The 10,048-nt window shown below is 49.9% G+C and overlaps 1 protein-coding gene across 1 annotated transcript; it reads left to right on the top strand.

The window, feature by feature from the left end:
* The first annotated feature begins 267 nt into the window (after positions 1-267).
* LOC119395000 (uncharacterized) lies at positions 268-1,294 on the top strand. The gene is made up of 2 exons (XM_037662295.1): positions 268-555; positions 620-1,294. Exons 1-2 carry the CDS (start codon positions 268-270, stop codon positions 1,292-1,294), a joined length of 963 nt encoding a protein of 320 aa, XP_037518223.1.
* Positions 1,295-10,048: the final 8,754 nt, after the last annotated feature.

Raw genomic sequence — 10,048 nt, 5'->3', positions numbered from 1 at the left:
CCGTCTTCCGCCGACTTGCAGGAACTCATCGACGGGCTTCGCGACAAAGACACAGGTCTTGCCGAACTGGACAAGCAGATCGTGGACGCCCTTGACGGTTAGGAGTTCGACGAGGAAATTATGGGCGCTCTGGAGAACCATGAGAAGATCGTGAAATCCATCAGCAGGCTTCGGTCCGCGATGAACGCGCGTGCAGCGGTTGGTTCTACCGTCACCGAAACCAACCAGCCGAGGCATGCGGGTACAACTAACGGAGCCAGGAGCTCCATGGGAGCTGCCCACTCGGAGGCCATCGACCAAGACCTCGCCGATCACACTAGACCACGAGCACCGGGTTTGCGAGTCGCCTTGCCGAAACTTCAAGTGCCCGTATTCAGCGGCGAGAACCGTGAGTGGCAGGGGTTCTGGGAGCTCTACGAGGCGACCATTCACACGCACCCCGATCTCACCGGTATCGAGAAGTTCAAGTACTTGAAGACATACTTGGCCGGCGCTGCGAAGCGGGCCATTGAAGGAATAAGCCTTACAGAAGCGAACTACAACATCGCCGTCAAGGTGCTCACTAATCGAGACATCGTCGCAAGTAGCAAGGCTGCGTGACCTGTACGAGCAAATACAGTTCAGGACCGGCTGTTTGGAAAGTCTTGGCATGCTGTCTTCAGAGTACGCGGTTGTTTTGCACCGGGTGCTGATGCGCTCATTGCCAGAGGACCTGGCGATCCAGTGCCGAAAGCGCACAAAGACCGGCGCAGACGCCGCGGACTCTGCAGTCCAATCGAGAGACGAGCAAGTCAAGGCAATCTTGAAGTTCCTTCAAGTGGAAGTCGAAAGTAGAGAGGAGAGTCGAGCATCACGCGAGAAGGCCACTTCAGGGAGACCGTCGACGAACCGCAAGGCTGCGGAAACCTCATCACCGCCACATCTACCGTCCGCTCTAGCCCTGACAGCACGGTCATCATCGCCAGGTGCCACTTCAAGGCCTGCACAGACAATATGTCCCCTCTGCGACATCTCAGGCCACTTGACGCAAGATTGCCGGGCCGCGCTATCCGCAGAAGAAAAGCACCAGCGCCTTTCCAGCAATAGCTGCTGCTTCAGGTGCGGGAAGCAAGGGCATATTGCTCGCAGTTGCCGAACCGCAGCCTGGCTTAAGTGCGACCGATGCTCAGGACGCCATATTTCAGCTCTGTGCGATATCTGGGGCCGACGAGGATCCGAGAGTCCACAATCGGCTGGAGCTGAAAACCGAGGCGGTCACACAGCGAGAAAAGCACGTAACAACGGCTCCTGCTAGCAGCACGCGTTCGTCGTCGGTGTTGCTACAAACAGCCACAATGTGGGCATCCGGAAACCGTGGCTGTGTGCCAGTGCGACTGCTGCTTGACACCGGCAGCCAACGAACGTTCATCCGAAAAGACTTGTCGCAGCAGCTTTGCCTGCCTTCCACTGGATATGAAGAGATGGATGTCTATACATTCGGCGGGTCAAAGCACCCACGACATTACCAGTGCCGAAAGGTGAACGTCACGCTCTGTGGACGTATTGAGCCGATCGTCGTCGATGTTGAAGCTCTGGAGGTGCCAGAGGTTTGCACCGTAAAGGGTCCAGCTTTAGAGCCAAACGTCATCAATATGATGCGTGACCGCAATCTGACCTTGGCTGACGAAGTTCAAGGGCACCAACCTCAAGACTCTACAATAAGCGTTTTGATCGGTTCAGACCACTACTGGAGGGTAGTGACCGGACGCGTCGAGCGCTTCACCGACAATCTCTGTGCAGTTGAGACCATATTTGGCTGGGTCATTCGAGGAATATGCGCTAACGTCCACCATCCTTCGACACCGCGTAACATCAGTGCAACTGCCTTGTTCCTGGCTTGTTCTGACGACTGGCGCACTGAAGTCCGACCTGGAGACGTATCAGAGATGTGGCGCTTGCACGCCATCGGTATAACTGACGGACAAGAAGACGACGTCAGCCAGCACCCAGCGCTCGTCCACTTTCGTAGCGCAGTACTCAAGAACGCAGGACCCTACGTAATACCGCTCACGATCAAGACGCAAGGTCTCACGTCTTGTAGTAACCGAAGTGTGGCTGAAACCAGACTCAAGCGTCAGCTTCAGCGGTTCGAACATGACCCAGAAGTTCTGAAGGAGTATCATGCCACCAGCGAGTAGTGCCGTCTGCACCCCTTGGACAGACCGTCTAATACCTGCCTCATCATGCGGTATTCCGACGTGAGCCCGTGCCTACAAAGGTCCGCGCCGTGTTCGATGGCTCATCTCACGAATACGGTGAACCGTCTTTGGACGACATGCTCGATAAAGGCATCGATTGGGAGGAGCCTCTACCACCTGACGTCGAGGACTTGTGGAAGACGGCATCGGAAGATCCTCAGCTTTCTGGCCTTCGCATTCCACGTCGCCTCTCACTGACATCTCAAGACCAGGGAGGCGTGACAGTAGATGACCACCCTGTAACGCAACTCTGCGTGGAACCCGAAGAAGCACGGGCGCTGACACGATCGCACCTCCCAACCAGCAAGCACGTCGAGGGGCTACCAGCAAGAACTTGCGACTGTTGGCATGGTTCCACCATGCAGGACTCGCGAAGGCGTGTGAAACACATGGAGCTTTTCCGACTGTGGAAACAAAGAAGGCTTGCGCCTCGAGCGCTCCGATCGCTGCGAGCCATCGTCGTCGTCGCGACTGCGCGTTTGTGTCTCCGTCAATGTCAATGACGACAGCGTGTCAGCGCTGCAGTGGGAATTCGTCAGAGTGATCGAGGCGTTTCCAGGCAGGGACGGCATCAACAGGTATTTCGAACACGCCCACCCAAACCACCGGCAAGTCCGGCGCACTGCTAGTCGGCTGTACCTCTCGCAAGCAAACGACCGTTGCGCGGCCCCGGGAGGATGTTGAATCTGCCGCGGGAAAACGTTGGCGGGAAACGCCATGCCGCGCACAAGACGCGCGAAGGAGCGGGCGTAAGGCGGGGCTGCTCGAGAGCACGCAATAAAAGAAAGGAAGAAATGTTCAACTAGGGCAACACGGGTGTCGGCCTCTTCTCTGTCGCTACACAGTATATGGCGCTCACGAATGGCTGGATTTTACTGTGACCCGGATAGAAGACCAGCAAGACCAAATTTTCAAGAAAGTATGGCCCGGTTTATCGATGTAGAAAAAACAAAAGAATGTGTTCCTTCATGGTTGGCTAGGGTAGAACCCCTGCTTACTATGAAGGACAATGTTGTTCACGATGTTGTTCATCCAGTGGTTGACGGTAGATGTTTGCTTACATGTCTGTGGTGTCTCGTAACACAATTCTGTTGTACCCGTTTGCGTGACGTACAACCGGAAATAAAGAAAAAAAAGGCACGGCTCTGTGGTAGATACTCGACTGCCACGCAGAAGAACCGGTCTCGAATCCCGTTCTATCCCAGATATTTTTTTCTCATTCCCTTTTTTTTTTCGTTTGATAGCGGTTACGGACACCGGTGGCGCCAAGAACTGCTGCTGTTGTGTTCTCATAACAGATTTCGCTGTAAAGAAGGCAGGGCCGATTTAGCGGCAACTGCAAGAGAAATGCGTTCGAATTGGATAGTGCGGGGAGGAGACGGCAATCGCTTAGCTTCGCGTCGTTTATTTCAAACTTCCCTTTAACCCTTGACGTTACCTCCGATTTCCAACCCGTGTCTTTCGTACTGCCATGAAGGTGGCGCAGCGTGTTTCCGTACCTTGAAGAGCGCAGCAAACGAAACTTCCGCTTGCCGTCACATGGGGTAGAGTCACGTGAAAGGGAAAGGCTTTGGCTGGCGTTGCATAAGTATTCCTGTTTTGTCTTTGTGAATGACTGGCCCGTTCCACTTGGGGGCTAGTCACATATACGTACGTCGTGCTACTTCGCGGTTCTCACTTGCTACGTCTCTACTGCCAGAATTATTTATTTTAATTGAACGGAGAAAGTAGCTTCTCCTGCAGCTACGGCTGCATCACTTGTGTTTCTGATTACTGCACTATATATGCTCCACACAGCCTGCCGTGTTGTCTGTCAACCTTGAGTAGAGCTATAAGATGGGCTAGTTGGTATGGTATGAATAACTTTATAGAGGTCGTGAGGATTCAGTCCAGGACTGATGCGGGTCGCTCCCACGTTGGGACAGAGAGGCCAAGCCCCTCCGCCGCCACACGGGCCCTCTGGAAAGCCTTGACTTGATCCGCCAGCATGTCACTGTGCAGCATCCACTGCCACTACTGTCCACCTTGAGAACCGTCACCGGCCAACGCCGAGTAGCGTCAGAGCATATGATCTAAATCGAGAAAACCCCGACGCTTACTACAATAAACTGAAACCGCGCAGCCCGGACTAAATTTTCTTCATGACGACCGGGTTAGGGCACGTCCGTGTCTGCCGAAGTCTTAATGTAACCGCCTGTGGCCTTTTGTCCGCTCTTCTTCAAAGGTGCTCTAAGTAAACCGAGGCACTTCGCAGAACGTAAAGTCAGCGTTCAAAAAGTCCGAGCAGCAGCGCTCTGTACTGCTGCTCTGATTTCTTCAGCTATGATGGGCTCGTCTAACTCTGAGTTTGGGGTTCCATTGTAACTTTCTTCGTATATGGGCGCATAATGTAAAGTACCCGTAATACTTGCGGCTAAGATCCTTAATGGCGTCTTCTACTGTGCTTTTCCAGGGACTATTACCTTCGCTTTTGGTTTTGTGTGGGTCTATAACTGCCCTGAGAATTCGCCAGATTCGCCATGTTTTGGCTGGGCTCGGGGTCCCCCCAAGACGTCACAGAACCTCTGTTTGTCATTGCCAACTGCTTGGCGTTCTCGTCGGCTTTGAGGATGATCTCTGCCATTCGGAGCTTAAGTCTACTTTTATGCGTCTGTTTCTTTCATCATTTCGTGAGGCTCCTTCTAGCTTCCCACAGGTGGAGTTTGGGTCCGCTTTGGGGGTCTGGCCCCTTGTTGTGATTTTTTTTGTAAATTTCTCTTTATGAAGTTAAGAAAAACGTCACTTCTGCCACCTTTCAAAAAAAAAAAACACAACGCAGCTTCAATGGGGAAAATTGCGGAGGGACACAGGAAAATGTGCAAAGCGATAGAGGAAGAGGGAAAGGGAGCAGCATCCGTGTAGTCCAGGCATAGGTCGGCAAAAATAATGGAGCTCACTCACACTCACTCAAGAAACATATTGTTGCGAATATATTTATAACTTATTTACAGTGTAGGCTAGTCCAACAGTCAAGATGGCGGTTGTTACTTTAAGAACACCGACACGTCGTCTGCCTCTTCTTCGCGCACCTCACCATAGTCATAGCTGCAACCCCGCTACAATATTTTGCTCTGAGGGCTCACTCGGACTCAGACTCACCAAATTTTCCTCGACTCACTTCGACTCAGACTCACTAAACTTTTGCTCAACCGGACTCACTCAGATTCAAACTCACCAAAATATTACTCAGCCGGACTCACTCAGACAGACTCACGGCTTGATCTGAGCCTGAATGAGCCTGAGTGAGTCGACTCATGAGTCCGTTAGCATAAAATCAGCTTTTTCGATCATGGTGTAAATCCTCTTCGACGCCAATATCTCACATAAGCGATGCTCTACGATATTCATTTTGATCTTGTACCTTTAAACACGAGTTATCAGTGGTTTCAATTGACATTATTAGGAAATACGCGACTCACACGAGATAATTTTTTATCATGAACTCGTGAAAGAGTTTGCGGGGTGTGGTCACGGCACCCCCCCCCCCTACTGCGTTGGGGTATGTCTGAATAGACTTGAGTATAAACGGGAGCTGATATAAGGCTAATAGTAATGGCGAAGATGAGCAGATAGGACCATAAGTCGGCAATAAAAAGTGGAGCTCACTGAGACTCACTCAAGATGTGTATTTTGCGCTTAGGGCTTACTCGGACTCAGACTCAGCAATGTTTTCCTCGACTGAACTCACTCGGACTCAGACTCACTAAATTTTTTCTCCATCGGACTCACTCGGACTAAAGATAGCCAAAATATTACTCACCTACACTCATTCAGACTCAGACTCACGGCCCGATCTGAGTCTGAGTGAGTCTGAATGAGTCGACTCATGAGTGAGTTTGCCGACCTATGAGTCCAGTTGATGGGTAAGAGGCCCCTACCACCTGCTATGCAGCCCGGTGTCCATAATTTGTTGTGTTGGCTGGCAGGGAACAGTAGCTCCCTCGGAGCTGCCTCTGGCAGCCCATGGCTGTGAAGTGTGGCGACCAGGGTTGCCGTTGGATAGATCTGGAAAAGAGCCATAACTCAAGCTAAGAACAGCCAAAGTGGCTAGGCCATTTAATTTTGGCGTCAAATTTGTAGGCAAATAGAACAAATGTGATAATATGAGTCGATTTTTTAATTATTGGACAGTAAGTACTATCATTTTGAATAACGAAAACATCTTTTTCTTGATTTCACCCGTCTTGATCTTGCTTTCATACGTCTTCTTTGTAATAGACGCTTAGCCAGTACTGTTTGTATGCCCTTCCTGTATGAGCCTTTGACTTACGGGACAGACAGACAGACAGACAGACAGACAGACAGACAGACAGACAGACAGACAGACAGACAGACAGACAGACAGACAGACAGACAAAGAAACAAACAAATAACACAATATTTTCCCTCTCACTGGCCCTTCAAGCCACAGGTAAGTTGCAAATAAATTAATAAATCCATATAAGTTCAGTACGCCTGCATGTACTTTCTACACGATGGATTGAGCTCTTGCCAAGATAATTTAGGTGAAAAACTCGGAAGGAATAGTAAACGTTGAACCTCTTTTTCCTTGTAGACGGAAATTCATACGGAGTTGTCTAACACCAGTCCAGCTTGAAGCAGCGCATTCTGGTTTAAAATAAACTATGCAGCTTCACTTTGTTGCGGGTATCTTTTTCTCTACTTCACACGAGTACACGCGCTGTGCTACAGCATTAAAACTGGTGCGCAGCGTCAGCATAGTAGGCGGGCCGCGTCAGGAGTGTGCTAGTCGCGACTTTGCTTACACGCTCGCAACTTTTTCGCAGCATGTTTTCAGAGGCGCCGCAGTTTGCGTGCCTCGATGCACACTGCAGCCCGCTGGCGGGGTGAGCAGTGCAGGCGAATGTGCCAACACGTCAGAAAAGCTTGGAAATAATGGTTATTCGTTAGGCCTGCTTGCTGTTTTGTTTGCATATAATAAGAAGAATGGCTAGTAAATGTGCCAAAATAGAAGTTTAATGTAGCCAGAAAGTAGCCATGGCGCCAACCTCAAGCTTCTAACGCCAGACAGCGTCGTAATGTCGCCAGTTTGGCGCAATGTAGCCACCAGCCACCCCGCTGGTGGCCATGGCTTCTTGACGTTGGTTTTGTGCGGAACAGTGATATACAGGAGGTGCTGCAGTATTTCTTATGCCCCACGCTCTGTAGAAGCTGGCGACGGGCTCGTGCCATGTCGGTAGCTCCGGGCGGCTGTCCATACGCCGCGGATCGGGAGGCGGAGCTGCCGGGGCCGTTTACTCTTAGAATGCTCATGGTCTACCAGTAGCGTTGGAAGTTTTCTCATGGTGACGCGATTATTAGGACGTAAGGAGAGCAGCAGTCGCCGCAGAGTTCGCCTCGAGTAGTCCGACTGCATAACTTAGTTCTGTCCTGGTGTGGTGCGCCTCCTTCGCCGGCACGTTTGCCTGTTAGTTCACTTTTCCCAGACCGGGATTCAATGCAGTGGGTTTTCGAGGCCGCTGGCTTAAAACACATGCCATCTTGGTGACCAGGAGAGCTGCACTGAAGCTTGCCCCCTCCGAGTGGCGCAGGGCATCGGTGTAAATTAGTTACTGTATATGCTACCTTTAGGTATAGAGTTGCGCATCCGTCTTCCAAACGCCGCTAGCAACCAAGCGTTGCGGAGAAGCTGACGCTCTGGTCAATTCTTGTATTTCTCGATCGCGCCGCTGCAGCGAACTGGGTTGACACTAGTCATTCACAGTAAAGTTAATCACCGGTCTTCGACACGCACTTGCCAATCGGTGACACAGTAGGCATGTCGCCTGCAGAAACGGAGCGCGTCTTCGCCGCATAGCTGTGGTTGCTAGCCAGACCTATGCGCAACTCTGCTACCTAAAGGTAGCATATACAGTAACTCTAGTGTAAATGGCTTCTCTATATATCTATTTCAACGCTATAGCATCTCAACAGAATTTCTTTGTACATATTAGTACCAAACTTGCAGTACCACACTTTCAGATGTTGCGTTCGGCAATGTTAGCATAGAAGTTATGAAGTAAAGTTACTATCTTGTGATGCCAAATATTTCTGTTGTTGTTGCTCATGTCCCAAATTACGTGTGCAGAACCAATCAGCCGTCCAACCATGACACATGCGAAGGTTTTTCAAAATAACTTATAACAACAGTAGCTTCGCGTGTGCGAACATCGGCAGTACTCTAGTGGCTGAGCGTTACTTCTTACTATCGTAATACGCATAATTAAGCTTGCGCTCAATACGCTACGCCTCATTGTTGTCACATGGTGGACTACATATAGTACTCGAAGTCGTCAACCATTTTTCAAAAATACACATGAGGCCCCTTTCTAATACCACAGAACATCGTGCTATAAATCGTCTCCATTTTCGCTAAACATACAAAAGCTTACTCGAAGGCGAAGGCCATCTTCTTAACGTGGTTTTGCACTGCCTCCAGGATCGGGAGCGTTACAAGCTTTCTGCACTTCATCTGGTGTTGCACTGCCTCCATGACCGGCCCGCCTTTGGCCAAGCGACGATGTGACGGCACATTATGCGACGTCATAGTGACGTCATGATGACGTCACAGAATTTGACGCATGCAATGTCATCCCAGGATGATGATTTTTGCATCACTCGTGTTGACACCGCCAACGGTCATGACAGTTTTCGCGCTTTATGAGACATGTAAGGTTTTCACGTTAAATAAATCAGGGTTTGATCTGCAATCGAACGCAGGCGCTCTGCGTGGTAGTCAAATGTACAACAACAAAGCTATGCCAGTACTTGAAACTGGTTTGGAAAAGACCATATACGGGTGTGATGTCCGGTCAAACCCGACATATACAGGCGTAATGGCCTGACACCATGTGAACACCATGTGGCGTCACACCATGTGAAGGATACCTTACTGCTCTGCTCTCTTATAGTAGAGTACGTGGTACTTTGAATCGTCTATAATTTTTCATTGTGATAAAAATTATAGCCCATCTCACAATCTGGTGGCAGCACTCTGGAGGCTGCGGGGATATCTAGCCAATAGGAAGAGCGCGGTACGAAAGTTCTAAATCGACGTTTGTGTTTGCGTTGTAGTTGCGTCCTTTGACAGCACGGCCGGACTATGCGCTAGCGTTCCGTCTTTCCAGTCCGGCCGTGGGACAGCAACGTTCTCGTGAATATTATGCAATGTTTCCAGGATTTATTCTCAAATTCTCGGAGACGAGGCATGACACGCGATTCCGAAGAAGCAATTGAACTCAATAATGAGAATAAAACATACTTGATAATTTATCCTCAGCATGAGATGACACAAAGCGATAGCCGATTCCACCATTTATTTCTTACTGTCCGAACAGTTACCAATTAGCGAGCGCGAGTTCAATCGAAGCTCGTGGTCGTGTCCCCATGGGCTCTGCCATGTTTCTTCGCCACCACAATTACCGGCATTTGCATACATAATAATTAAAGGCAGATGACGTACATGTGAATCGTGATTAGCGAATCACGTATCACTGTGACGTAGCACGTGCCAAAAAAACGCAGTTGTCTTAACCTTGTCAATTATAGTGCAATTAGAAACAGAACTCCGTTCTGCTGCGCAAGCACCTGGCTTGCTTACACTTCGTAGCTTCCATCCTGCACAACCAGCTTGTGAGATGGAGTATTTATGGACACCTCAGGCGCATTTTTGCCTTCGCCATGATGTTCCCCACATATGTTCTTTAGGACAATTATTCTTTGCAACTTACATATATGTATTTGTTCCAATGCTTTAAGGTGGAATAGCGCAT

Source organism: Rhipicephalus sanguineus, chromosome 5, assembly GCF_013339695.2.
Source record: "Rhipicephalus sanguineus isolate Rsan-2018 chromosome 5, BIME_Rsan_1.4, whole genome shotgun sequence".
NCBI classification, from domain to species: domain Eukaryota; kingdom Metazoa; phylum Arthropoda; class Arachnida; order Ixodida; family Ixodidae; genus Rhipicephalus; species Rhipicephalus sanguineus.
Note: the sequence above shows the minus strand (reverse complement) of the source record. Positions and strands in the feature narration are given on the sequence as shown.

Excerpts from the sequence above, each read along its gene's own strand:
- LOC119395000 (XM_037662295.1), top strand. The coding sequence starts at position 268 with ATGGGAGCTGCCCACTCGGAGGCCATCGACCAAGACCTCGCCGATCAC. Across the intron at positions 556-619 it reads ACTACAACATCGCCGTCAAG|TTCAGGACCGGCTGTTTGGA; the intron begins GTGCTCACTAAT and ends GAGCAAATACAG.